This window comes from Cebus imitator, unplaced genomic scaffold (assembly GCF_001604975.1).
Source record: "Cebus imitator isolate Cc_AM_T3 unplaced genomic scaffold, Cebus_imitator-1.0 Scaffold439, whole genome shotgun sequence".
Lineage (NCBI taxonomy): Eukaryota > Metazoa > Chordata > Mammalia > Primates > Cebidae > Cebus > Cebus imitator.
Window position 1 is genome coordinate 1,538,106 of NW_016107754.1, and position 14,531 is coordinate 1,552,636.

The 14,531-nt window shown below is 38.3% G+C and overlaps 1 protein-coding gene across 1 annotated transcript in view; it reads left to right on the forward strand.

Moving 5' to 3' along the window:
• Positions 1–14,531, forward strand: part of MYH15 (myosin heavy chain 15) — a 181,044-nt gene that overhangs the window by 107,067 nt on the left and 59,446 nt on the right. Inside the window, exons 25-29 of the mRNA XM_037732018.1 lie at positions 591–833; positions 1,915–2,091; positions 4,116–4,261; positions 10,260–10,350; positions 12,297–12,686. Coding sequence (XP_037587946.1) covers positions 591–833; positions 1,915–2,091; positions 4,116–4,261; positions 10,260–10,350; positions 12,297–12,686 — 1,047 coding nt within the window. The remainder of the gene's footprint in view (positions 1–590; positions 834–1,914; positions 2,092–4,115; positions 4,262–10,259; positions 10,351–12,296; positions 12,687–14,531) is intronic.

Sequence of the window (14,531 nt, forward strand, 5' to 3'; positions counted from 1 at the left end):
TTGAGGCAAAAATTTTAGTTGGAAATAACAGTGAAATCTTGTTAATGACTTGCAAATAACCTTATGAATTCTAAATTTAGCCAACAAATTTAAAAAACATGTAATGGCTCAATTTATTAGAAGAGATGTATATTAAACAACTACATCCATGCACTTAGAATAGCTATAGTGCAATATTCTGAGGGAACTCTGCTTTCTTAAAAGATGATTTTCTAAGCAGTTATCAACCTCAAACTCTGTGCCCATATGGATGTTTCCAGAAGCTGTGATTTAAGCAGCACACCACTGATTTTTGGAGGCGTACTAGCTCCTTTAGGCCACCAGGATTCTATTAAGTGCTTTAGAAGAGGTAATCTAATCTACTGAATTGGCCCGAGAGATTGAAAGCACCTCCAAACAGAAGCAACTTCTCCACTTCTTAGTGATCGGATCAGGGACCTGGGAATATTATTGCAGCTGTTTAGGAAAGGTAGGTGAAAGAGCTGGACAGAGGGCAGGCAATTATCTCTTTGCTACGTGTTAGCAGCATTTTCGCCTAGCTGATAAATTACTTCCAGCTGTTGGCAACAATTTTCTCCTCATCATGGCAGGAGCAGGAGACACGGGCAAATGTTGAAGAGCAGTGCGAGTGGCTGATTAAATCCAAGATCCAGCTGGAGGCCAGAGTAAAGGAGCTGTCGGAGAGGGTGGAGGAAGAAGAGGAGATAAATTCTGAGCTGACTGCCAGGGGGCGGAAACTTGAAGATGAATGTTCTGAGTTGAAGAAAGAAATCGATGACCTGGAAACAATATTGGCGAAGTCAGAGAAGGAGAAGCGTGCTACAGAGCACAAGGTACTTTTTCCATAATGTTAGTTAGGAAGGCCTAGCAGCCAGAATTCCACTCTCAGATCAGGTTTTGGTATCCGACTTGCTGTATTTGAGTTAATTAAAACAGCAGCCTGCAATTTTATAGCATTGAGAGTCAGAACTGGCACAAAATATAAGGTCTGGTAAACTGTGCTGTCCCGATTCAAATTTCCAATTTGAACTTATGGAACCTTATTTAATCTCCCGAATGAAACATTTTCATTTGTTCCAATCCTATTGCATCTGAACTCTATAATAGAATAAAATGGTTTCATCGGGCCTGTAAGAAACCTTTTTTTTTGGAAGGAGAGTGAGCATGGTATGGTTTGCTAAAAGATAATTTGGGGTGAGCCTGAGTCCCCTGCTGTATCATTGATTTAGAGCTTGTCCTTGAAGATGTCAGTTAATTCTAGTTAAGGACTTTCGTGTTTTGTTTGTTTGGGCTGAGGGTTTGGTTGAGGGTTAACTTGTGCATCTATGTGTGGATTGAGGACAGTGAGGAGTCCGCATCAAGCCTCAGATAAACACAGTCTCCACAGTGACATCGTAATTTTGGCAGACTATTAAATAGCACTTTTATTTTTATGTTCTCTTCCATAAAAAGCACATGGGGCTGATATAGTCGATGTCCGTGTTTGCATGTTTTAACAGCTGGAGACTTTCTTTAACTGCCACTTTCTTGGGATACTGAGGCACAACACAATACCATGACACCTCAAAAGAAGGTGTAATTGCCTTTAGTGTTGTTACTGTTATATAATAATGTGAATTAAATTGGCCCTCCAATTTATTTCATATTGATAATGAATAAATAATGTTAATTATTTATCCATATTAATGTTTAAACAGAATACTTTATTTCCTGACCATGACAGCTAACAGATAACTTTTGTAGGAGAAAAGCTAAATTTAGTTTTAGACTGTTTCAGGAATTTGGCTAAATGCAGTTCCTGATGACACTGGATACCTCATGGGTTGTTCTGGACTACAAAAGAGGGATGACCCTCAGTGTTATGCCCAGCGTTCCAGCAGAGGCTTTAAGGAAGCTGTCATCTTCTTCCCACAGGTCAAGAACCTGACTGAGGAAGTAGAGTTTCTAAATGAGGATATCGGCAAACTTAACAGAGCAGCCAAGGGTGTGCAGGAGGCGCATCAGCAGACTCTGGACGACCTGCACGTGGAGGAGGAGAAGCTCAGCAGCCTGAGCAAAGCAAATCTGAAGCTGGAACAGCAAGTTGATGAGGTCAGTAGCGGTGTATCTGGTTAGTTAGTGATCTGTCTATGTATACACGTAACTCCAGTTTTTACTTCATTAATTTATCTTGACAGTTTCCGGAAAACCTAGTGGCAGAATTTGTTTTCCTGATGATTGAGAATAAATGTGTTCTTTTTCTTATACACAAAACCACAGCAGTATAAGAGAGGTCTCCACACATAATCTGTCGGCTTTTAAATGCAACTTTCATTCAATCCTGGGCAATGGGAAACGAACATTAAGATGAATGGTAAAGGGTTGTCACTTTAGGTGACTGGCTTTTCCTCATGTCTCCCACAGAACCTGGTGTTGTGCCCCACAGATATGCTGTACTCTATTTGACACTGGTGTTGAAGAATTAGTTTTAAAGGCCATGTGTGTTTCCAGTGGTGTACTGAGATTTATTTATTGTTGAAAGATATGAGAACACAAGCCGTGTTCTACCTACACTACTGGAAAATACTTTTAAGATTCTAGAGATGATGCCCATTTAACCCACCAGTCTCAATGTGTGGGTTCATAATTCTTCCCTTTTCCCACCCTGGCTGACACAGTGTATGCATTCATGCTCTCAGTAGTCACCAAAGTGTAGCCTTTAAAAATTGTTGACAAGGGTGTTAGGATTTTTTTTTCCTTATCTACTGCTTTTTCTTCCTGCCTCTATGTAAATTTCTTCTACTACCTATTAGTTGTATTACATTTCTTCCTACTTCCACTAATTACATATCTCAAAAAGCCTCAGCAGAAGGATTTTTTGGCATTTATATGTGTGCATGTGTATGCACATCACACACATCCACACTGATGTCTTAGTCCGTTCAGGCTGCTGTAATAAAATTCCATAAACTGGGTGGCAAATAAATAGCACTTTGTTTCCTATAGTTCTGGAGGCTGGAAAGTCCATGAGCAGAGTGCCAGCAGATTTGGTGTCTAGTGAGAACACATTTCCTCGTTTACACAGGGTGACTTCTCCGTGTGTCCTCACATGGCAGAAGGAACAAGGGAGCTCTACAGGGTCTCTTTTATAAGGACTAATACCATTCATGGGGGCTCCACCCTCAGGACCTCATCACTTCCTAAAGGCCCCACCTCCCAACACCATCACATTGGGGATTAGGATTTTAAAGCATGAATTTGGCCGGGACACAGATTCCAGTCCACAGCACTCGCTGTTCATCTACTTTCAGATTTTTACATATGTCATTTCCAGAATTTCTCCCTCCCTCCCAATTTGAATTTCATCTCTTTGGTTGGTTACAAAGCATATCTTCCATTATTATAAAGTAAACATATCAATAAACAAAAAGCTGTATTGTGGCTGTTACCTAGTTTCCTGGAAAACTAACCTCTATATCATCCTTGGCAATATTAATCCATGCAAAACTGGAATGTTCTGATGGGGAACATTTAGTGAGGAACCAGAATATGGCATGATGTTATGAACTAGAAGAGGGTACCAAGGTGGTGACAAGGCTTGGAAATCATGCCATGTGAGAATGAGTTTGAATGGGCCAGTGATACCTAGGTGTTCTTCCAAATTATTAAGGATGATCATGCGGAAACTGATTTGCTTGGTGTTGCTCCAGGGAGCAGAGCTTGTACTTGTGGATAGAATTTACAGGGAATATTTTGGCTTCTTATGAAGAAGCACTCCCCAGTAAATGGACTCATCCACCTGTGAAATGAGCTGCCATGTGAAGAAGTGAGCTTCCTATCATTGGAAAGCAATCAATCTTAAGGGCTCACTGGCCATTTCTTGTTGGTTCCTTCCCTAAAACAGAGCTTCTTGTCTGTAATTTCTCAAGTTTTCTTTTATCCATGTGATTTCTGGATTCTTTTATTAACCTATTGACATATGCAGTATTTATTTGGAAATCTCTATGTTACTGGGCATCATTTATAGAATTGGTGCTTGTGTCTTTCTTTTTCCTGAAGGTAAGTGGTTAATGAACACATCTAGTGAAGTATAAACTCTACCTATTTATTTGGCTAAATAATATCTCCTTTTTCAGCTTGAGGGTGCCCTTGAGCATGAGAGAAAAGCGAGAATGAACTGTGAAAGGGAGCTGCATAAACTGGAGGGCAATTTAAAGCTGAACCAGGAAAGTCTGGAGAACCTGGAGAGCAGCCAGCGACACCTGGCAGAAGAGCTGAGAAAGTAAGCCACCTTTCTGTTGACATGAGATTCTTGGAGACCTTATATTAGAAGGAACAGCTTTCTCATTTCATTTATTCTTAGCACTGCAGGGCCAGATAGCTCAAGACCCAAGGCAAGGATAACAGGCCTAGGAAATGATTTTTCTTTCTTTGCTGTGCTTTATTTTATAATTGTAAAAGGAGAGTAAGTGCAATATCTAGAAGGATGTAACTGAGAAAGCATCTGACTAGCAGATGAGAAAGAATAATACGAGGTATATGAGATATAAATTATTGGGAACCTTCAGCTGTAAGTCAAAAAAAAAATGTCTCTCTCTCTTTACTTATGACGAAACCAATGTCATGATATGTAAAAAAAAAAATAATAATAATAATCCTGATGTGAAGACTGATATACTCTCTGGTTACTTAAATAATATATGTTTGCCAGACATAATTAATATTTATATAGGAATTTTGATCATTTACTATACAAATATTAAACCTTCAAATCTAAAACAACCCATGAAGAAGATTAAAATTGGGGAAACTTTCTATTCATATGGATTCCTTATACCCCAAGGAACTCAGAGAAAGATGGCTTTCTCAGTTTAGTTCTCCTAATCAGTGACATGGATTTTCTCACCTTCCCCCTTTTCTCATTTTCCGCTGTTTAACTAGACTTTTTTTTTCTTTTAACCATTGGGGATTTTCCATTTATTTGGATTATACCAAGTAAGAGAGGAAAACAGTGAGGATGAAGAGTAAGATAGGCCAGGAGTGGTTGAGGCCCACAGTAAAAGAGGGAAGAGAGTCCAGTGACCACCCATGAGCGTCTGACTTTCTTGTTGGCATATACATATGCTATTATATATGCTCTTGGTGAGGCTTGACTCATATTCTGCTAACGAGTTACGGGGCTTAATAGGTGTTTAGAAATGATGAAACAAATGACCTTATGAATGGAATGGAATAATGTAAAGCAAAAGGATTATAGAGTTCCCTTAGCATTCAATTTTGAAGATCGTGTTTCAGTGCAAATGATAAGCAGCAAAGTGTAAATGATACTCTATGTTGTATAGGCCACAGGTCAAGAGTTTTAGCATTTTAGAAATCCATAGTTTTAAAAACTTGTAACTTAATTATAAAACTTTTTCCCTAGGTAGACCTATGTATATTTGAAACAATACATGATAAAGGTGGCATTTCAAATTAGTCATGACAAGATACTTAGTAAATGGTACTGGAATTATTAGCTATTCATTTCCTGAGGTAAGAGAAATTCCTACCTCATACAATTTGTACACACAAAATTCAGTTGCACTGATGAACTTAATGTCAAAACAAAGCCATAAAACCATTAGAAGATGCAACATTATTCACAATAGCCAATACATAGAAACAATCTAAATATCCTTTGATATGCGAATGGATAAAGAAAATGTAGGGCGTGTGTGCGTGTGTGTATATATGTATATACACATATACACAAAAACCTATTGAAATAAATGAATTAAAATTTAAAAAAATGAAAAAAACCCAAATACACATACATATATGCATACATATATCTGTATACATGCATATATAGAATATAAATACACACACAATGGACTGTTATTCAGCCTTGAAACGAAACCCCTGCCATGTGCAACAACTTGGATGAATTTGGAAGACTTTATACGAAGTGAAATAAGCCAGTCACAAAAAGGATAAAGACTACATGATTCCACCGATAGAAGTATCTAAAATAATCAAATTCATAGAAACAAATTCATAGAAAAGTGGTTGTCAAGGGCTGGGAGGAGAGAGAAATGGTGGAAAGTTGCTGTTCAATGAGTATAAAGTTGGTTATGCAAGATGATTAAGTTCTAGAGATCTGCTTTACAACATTGTACCTATAGTTAACAATACTATATTTTGTTATTAAAAGTTTAAGAGGATAGAGCTCATGTTAAGTGTTCTTACCACAATTAAAAAAAAAATTAAAAATATAATCAATAAGTCTTAGGAGATTAAATCTTGAACAAGTCACAAAAAGCCAAAGACAAAAGGAAGATATTGATATATTTGACATCAAAATTTTAAACATGTGACAAATGCCAACGTAAGTAGAATAGAAACAAGATATAAAGTAAGAGAAAAATTTGTAACAAATATAAAAAATATCAAGAATCAAAGGAAAATCTATAATTAGATGAACAACCTAATAGAAAAATGGGCAAAGGACACAAACTGTTCTTTTGATTTATTGGTAATTTAAAAATACTAATAGCTGAGAGGATGTAGTCATTACTAGTAATTGAGAGCATTCAAAAAGAAAAATGAAATACTATTCTATTGTCTAAGAAAATTTTGGGAGTATGTTATTAAGAATAAATGTAGAGAAACAGTGATCTCACAGTGTCAGTGGAGATTAAAAGAGAGGGCTATCATGTTTTTTAGCACTTACATAACCCAACAATTTCCTGCTCAGTATCCTCTCTAGAGAAACGTGTATACAAGGGGCATGATTATGAACAGTGTGATTTGTAAAAACAAAATATTAAGGAAGCCTAAATGCTTATTAATTGGGAAATTCACAAACTAAGGAATGTCTAAATCTTAAAATGCCATGTCATAGTTAATTTTTAAATGCAGTACTCTGTGTAGGCCTGTGTAGGAAAAATAATGGATTAATAATATGTTATTAATATAATTAGCTTAAAATATAATAGCTTAAGATTTTTAAGCTTAATATATTGTTAAGAATAATATTCTCAATTCAATAATATATTGAATTAAGTTCAATATATTATTGAACTTTATAACATTTAAAATATTAAAGATATCAATGTTTAATATTAAATATATTATCATTATAAATGTTATTCTTATCAATATCTTAATGTAATAATGTATTAATATGGATCAAGTTATTAATCTATAAATGCAAATGTACACGATATTCTATCATTGTAAAGAAAATGAAACTCTACAGCTACATATGCACATGTAAGCACAAACATATGTCAGTAGTTAAATTTCTGGAAGGATTTATACTAAATGGATAATGGTGGTTCCCTCTAGTGGGAAAGTAGGGATTGGGTATTATATTAATTTGTTTCCATGTTGCTGATAAAGACATACCTGAGACTGGCTAATTTCTAAAGGAAAAAGGGTTTAATGGACTTAACAGTTCTACCTTGCTTGGGAGGCCTCACAATCATGGCAGAAGACAAGGATGAGCAAGTCAGATCTCATAGGGATGGCGGCAGGCAAAAAGAGAGAGAGAATTTGTGCAGGGGAAAGCCTCTTTATCAAACCATCGGATCTCGTGAGACTAATTCACTATCATGAGAACAGCACAGCAAAGACTAGCCCCCATGATTCAATTATCTCCCACAGAGTCCCTCTCACAACACATGGAAATTCAAGATGAGATTTGGGTGGGGACACAGCCAAACCATATCATTCTGCCCTTGGCCCCTCCCAAATCTCATGTCCTCACATTTCAAAACCAATCATGCCTTCCCAACAGTCCCCCAAAGTCTTAACTCATTTCAGCTTTAATTTAAGTCCACAGTCCCAAGTCTCATCTGAGACAAGGCAAGTCCCTTCTGCCTATAAGCCTGTAAATTCAAAAGCAAGTTAATTATTTCCTAGTCACAATGTGGGTACAGGCATTGGGTAAATACAGCCATTCCAAATGGGAGGAATTGGCCAAAACAAAGGGGCTACAGGCCCCATGCAAGTCTGAAATGCAGCAGAGTAATCAAATCCTAAAGCTCCAAAATGATCCCCATGTCTCACATCCAGGGTACACTGATACAAGAGATAAGTTCCCAGCTTGGGAAGCTCCTCCCCTGTGGCTTTGCAGGGTACAGCCTCCCTCCTGGCTGCCATCATGGGCTGGTGGTGTGTCTGTGGCTTTTCCAGGTATATGGTGCAAGCTGTCAGTGGATATACCATTCTGGTGTCTGGAGGACAGTGGCCCTCTTCTCACAGTTCCACTTGGAACTGCCCCAGTAGGGACTCTGTGTGGGGGCCCTGACCCCACTTTTCTCTTCTGCACTGCTCCAGCAGAGGTTCTCCATGAGGGCCCCACAGCAAACTTCTGCTTGGGCATCCAGGCGTTTCCATACATCTTCTGAAATCTAGGTGGAGGTTCCCAAATTCCAATTCTTGACTTCTGTGTATTTGCAGGCTCCATACCAGGTGGAAGTTGCCAGGGATTGGGGCTTGCGGCTTGTACCCTCTGAAGCTATGACCCAAGCTCTATGTTAACCCCTTTTGGCCATAGCTGGAGCAGCTGAGATGCAGGGCACCAAGTCCCTAGACAGCACACAACACAGGGACCCTTGGCCCTGCCCAGGAAACACTTTTTCCTCCTAGGCCTCTATGCCTGTGTTGGGAGGGGCTGCAGTGAAGACCTCTGACATACCCTGTTGTCTTAGGGATTAACTTTCAGCTCCTTATTACTTATGTAAATTTCTGCAGCTGGCTTGAATTTTTTCTCAGAAAAAGGGATTTTCTTTTCTATCGCATTGTCAGGCTGCAAATTTTCTGAACTTTTATGCTCTGCTTTCCTTATAAAATGAATGCAGGACAGGCACAGTGGCTCACGCCTGTAATCCTAGCAATTTGGGAGGCCAAGGCAGTCAGATTGCCTTTGCTCAGGAGTTCAAGACCAGCCTGGGCAATCTGGTGAAACCCTATCTCTGCTAAATACAAAAAATTGGCTGGCCATGATGGCATGTGCCTATAGTCTCAGCTACTCAGGAGGCTGAGGCAGGAGAATTACTTGAACCCGGGAGGTGGAGGTTGCAGTGAGCCAAGATCATGCCACTGCAATCCAGCCTGGGTGACAGAGCAAGACTCTGTCTCCAAAACAACAATAACAACAAACAGATAAAAAACTGAATGCATTTAACAGCACCCAAGTCACCTCTTGAATGCTTTGCTGCTTAGAAATTCCACCAGATACCCTAAGTCATCTCTCTTAAATTCAAAGTTCCACAAATCTCAAGGGCAGGGGCAAAATGCCACCAATCTCTTTGCTAAAACATAACAAGAGTCACCTTTGCTTCAGTTCCCAGCAAGTTCCTTATCTCCATCTGAGACCACCTTATCCAGGATTTCATTGTCCATTTCATTATCAGCATTTTGGTCAAAGCTATTCACAAATCTCTAGGGAATTCCAAACTTTCCCCCATTTTTCTTTCTCCTTCTGAGCCCTCCAAACTGTTCCAACCTCTGCCTGTTACCCAGTTCCAAAGTTGCTTCCACATTTTCAGGTAGCTTTTCATCAGCGCCCCACTATACTAGTTCCAATTTACTATACTATTCCATTTTCACACTGCTGATAAAGATTTACCCAAGACTGGGTAATTTATACAGGAGAAAGGGTTTAACGGACTTATGGTTCCATATGGCTGGGAGGCCTCATAATCATGGCGGAAGGTAAGGAGGAGGAAGTCACATCGAACATGGATGGTGGCAGGCAAAAAGAACTTGTGCAGGAGAGCTCCTCTTTATAAAATCATTAGATCTTGTGAGACTTTTTCACTACCATGAGAATAACACAGGAAAGACTTGCCCCAATGAGTCAGTTACCTCCCATTGGTCCCTCCCACAACATGTGGAAATTCAAGATGAGATTCAGGTGGGGACATAGCCAAGCCATATCAGGTATCATAGCTAAGAAAACTTCAGATGTAGGTATGATCATTGAAGTTTTAAAATGAGAATAAATTATTGTATTATATCTATAATTTTAAAAATATTTAAACAGAATGGTATTTTCATTTTTTGGTCGAAGCCTGTTTTTTTATTGATATATAATAATTGTACATATTTTTGGAGTACATGTGCTATTTTGATACCTGTATACAATGTGCAAAGTTTCAATTGGGGTAATTGGGATATCTATCACATCAAACATTTATCTTTTCTTTGTGTTAGGAATATCACAATTCTAACTACTTTAAACAAAATGTTATTATTCTGAACAATTGTATTTGTTATATTTTTCTAAACAGAAAAGAATTAGAAATGAGTCAGATGAATTCAAAAGCGGAGAATGAGAAAGGCCTGGTAGCTCAGCTTCAGAAGATGGTTAAAGAGCTTCAGGTAATCAATTATCAAATATGCCTGTATACTTATATTTAGATCCATGGGTGATGACTGGTAGTTTGATGACAAATTTTCTGCCAAGATATTCATACCCTTAGCCAACCACAGGCAGAGGCAGAAAAGAACAGTGGTTAAGAAGAGAAATGGCGGCATTCCACAGACAGAGTTAAGCTTAAATTTCCTTATGAGAATAGTAAAAGAGAATAGCTAATTTGTTGAGTGTTTGCCGTGAACGAGGCATTGTGCTAAAATCCAAAACTTGTTTTTTCACTCAGGAATCCTTCTGGCAACCATTGAGCTAATATTATTAAACACAACAATATATTTAAGTAATAAGCACAGTGCCTGACCTGTGGTATGCATTCAGTGTTAGCAATTTAATTTTTATAATGATTATTCTTTGTGATTAGAAGGTGACTGACTGAAAATCAGTAAGTTCTATAGGTACTTGTAGCCTCAAAACATTATGTAATAATAAATAGCTATTTATGAGTTTTAGACTGTGTGAGTTTCATAGCATATGACCATGTTATAAAGTAATTTTACACACAAATGCACACATACATTCAGATGGATAATTTCCCTTTGGTGCCAAATAAATATCTTAGTAATATAACTATGGCTCAAAATACTTTTGGAACCTCTTTCTGATATTTATCTTCTGAAATATTTTGAGCCAAATAAGAAAACCAGTCTCAATGTTTTGTAAACATATTTTAGTTTCAGACATGCCATTAACCTCCAAGTGGTTATGATATTCATTGGGCTTGACTTCAAATGACTCTTGACTTAATCCAAAATTTAAAAAAAAATTCAGTGTATCCAAAAGACAAATTTCTTTACCTTAATGACTTCAAAAACTTCTATAAAGATTATTTCTGACAAAACATTTCAGAAATGGTTGGTTCAATGGTGGTATGATTTGGGATAAATGTTGTTTTGGATCCCATGATAACCAGTTGGAAGAGGATCATGGTTACTTGAATGCGAAAATCATACTTCTTTTTAAGCACCTTTTCTGTCGTACCTCATCTATAGAACTGATAGACTACTTATTTGGTGTAATCTGGAAATTAGGTTTTTCTAAGCCACAGTACTCTTATTTAATGGAAAGGAAAACATATTCTAAAACAGTTTCTATCTTGTTTTCTCCCCTATCCTAACCTATACCTAATTATTTAAAGTGATGATAATAACATCAGTGGCTTCATTGTACTGTAATACAGTGATGCTGTCAGTATTTATAGACCTATTTGACCTATACTAAAGGGCTTGGGGCTCCGTGAGTTGTTAGCACTTCTTTTTCCAATAAACTTGCCTCTGATGATATCGTATCACTTCTCACTTTATTAGTCCACATTCCTTCACCAACTCCCCTTTGTTATTTTGGATCTTTTACTTGAAATCTCCTGCAGCCTAGAAAACCAAGTAACCAACTTCTTTAGAATTATTTGTAAAATTAAACTGATATTGTTTAAGTAAATTGCTTGAACTTGAAGATGTTCATTTTATTGATCAGAATTTTGCCCAAGTCCCAGATAGTTGAGATCAGATCAATGAATTTCAGATGAGGAAGATTTTTGTATATAAAATTTATTATTTCAGTTTTCATAAATGCTCTTAAACACTCTTTTGTCATATGAAAGATATTTTCCTATTTCTTTGGGAAATACTCTTTACTAAGCTTTCTCCTCCATGTATATAATTTAATGAGCTTGCTCATCATCAGGGCTGAGTGATTTGGAAGAAATGCAAATTCTAATTCTGGTTTTGGTACTGAATTGGGGCAAATCACTTCGCTTCTGTCTATTCTGTTTTCTTTAGTTATACATTGAGAACCAAAGTTTCATGTTAGCTTTGTGATTTAAAAAATAGAGTAAAGCCCTTAAATATAGAATATGCTACAAGTGCTTAGTAAAAGTCAAAATTATTTATTGGTACAGACTCAAATAAAGGATTTGAAAGAGAAACTAGAAGCTGAAAGGACCACTCGAGCCAAGATGGAAAGGGAGAGAGCTGACCTCACCCAAGACCTGGCCGACTTGAATGAGAGGCTGGAGGAGGTAGGAGGAGCCAGTTTGGCTCAGCTGGAAATAACTAAGAAACAGGAAACAAAATTCCAGAGGCTTCGCCGAGACATGGAAGAGGCCACGCTGCACTTTGAGGCAACTTCTGCGTCTTTGAAGAAGAGACATGCAGACAACCTGGCTGAGCTCGAGGGCCAGGTAGAAAATCTACAGCAGGTGAAGCAGAGACTGGAAAAAGACAAGAGTGGCTTGCAGCTAGAAGTAGATGACCTCCTGACCCGTGTTGAACAGATGACAAGAGCTAAGGTAAATACTCCCATGCTATCCTTGTACGCTTCTGAACATGTAAGTAGGGAGGGGAAGAAATGAGAGGGGAGGGGAAAGAAAAATAAGCCAGCTTAGTGATTCGATGTATTTTCTAATGAAGACTATAGTTCTTCATACTGAATAGATCGGGCCTAACCTTAGTGGTCATTATTAAGGTCACACATCCATCACCTGAATGTGACCTGACAGTGGCTTCTGGTTTTACCAGAATTCCAATCCATGTTTCTTACGGATCTTTTTAGTGATGGCGTAAGTAAGTGAGCTGGAAATCTGAGGCCACTATCTATATTTTTCTTGAAGAATGACTTTTGTTGTGAGCGCTCCTCGGTGATGGCATGGATACTTCTAGAGCCCATCTGAATGAATGGTGTACACAAATAGCTTTGCTGAGAGGAGAAGACTTTTTCTCCCTCATGTCCTCTGGCATCTCTTTAATCAGCCAGTACTATAAGAAAGGCTCATCCCATGTTCTTTCTTTACTGAGCCCATTAACCTATATGCTGCAAGCTCTCATGTCAAATGGTTACTACCAGATCACGGATAACAGTGACCCTGTCTTCTGGTAGTTGAGAGGAGCTTTGCTTTAGAGTGAGCAGAGCAAATGGCTAGTTGCTGCAACCTCTTCTCCTTGTGAGCAGATTTTATAAAGCCATCTGGGAAAGATATGACCTGACAAGAAAGCTTGATCTTCATGGACTAGGGCCAGAAAAATGTAGAATATCTTCAGTGATATAAAGTGATTTCTGAAATATTTAAAATTAATTCCTTTTAAATACCTTACTAAGTAGAAAGAAACAATCTGTCTCTCTCTCTCTCTCTCTCTCTCTCTCTCTCTCTCTCTCTCTCTCCCCTTCTCTCTTTCCACTATCTTAGTTCATTCCTTGGTGTCTTAGTTCAGTCCTTGGTGTCTTAGTTCATTTCTGCTGCTCTAACAAAATACCGCACGCTGAGTAATTTACAAGTAATAGAAATTTATTTCTCACAGTTCTGGAGGCTGAGAAGTCCAAGATCAAAGTAGCAGCAGGTTTATTGTCTGGTGAGGTCTCTCTGCTTTAAAGGTGGTGCCTCTTGCTGCATCCTCACATTGCAGAAGAGCAAAAGCAGGAAAGGGACAGATGCTCCCTTGCACCTTTAAGATCACTAATCTCATTCATGAAGGCTCATGTCCTCATGACTTCATCACCTCCTAAAGGCCCCACCTAAGACTATCACATTGGCAGTTGTTTCAACATATGAATTTTGGGGGGACATGTTTAGTCCATAGCATTCTACCTCTGGCCCCTCAAATTTACGTCCTTCACATAAGCAAAATACATTCATTCTACTCGAAGAGGCTCCAAAGACTTAAGTCATTTCAGTGTCAACTCAAACGTCTAAAGTCTCATCTAAATCATATAGGAGGGAAACTCAAGGCATGATTCATCTTGAGGCAAATTCTTCCTCCAGCTGTGAGCTTGTGAAATCAAACAAGTTATGTGTTTCCACAATAAAATAGTGGAACAGGCCTAGCATAGACATTCCCATTCCAAAAAAAGAGGAACCAGAAAGAAAAAAGAGGTAACAAGGGAAAATCCCAACACAAACAAAAGTGAACAACATTAAATCTTGTAAGTTGGGAATAATCATTTTTGACTCCATGTCTCCATGATCTTCTGGACATACTGAGATGGAGTTTGGGTCCCCAGGACCCCATGTAGCACTGCTCCCCTGGCAGCACCCCTCAGGAGTTGAAGTTTGTTGCTTGTGGCTCTCCCAGGTTAGTGTTGCCTGCTGGTGGCTTTATAAGTCTGGGGTGTTGGGGGCAACTCTGCCCCCACAGTTCCA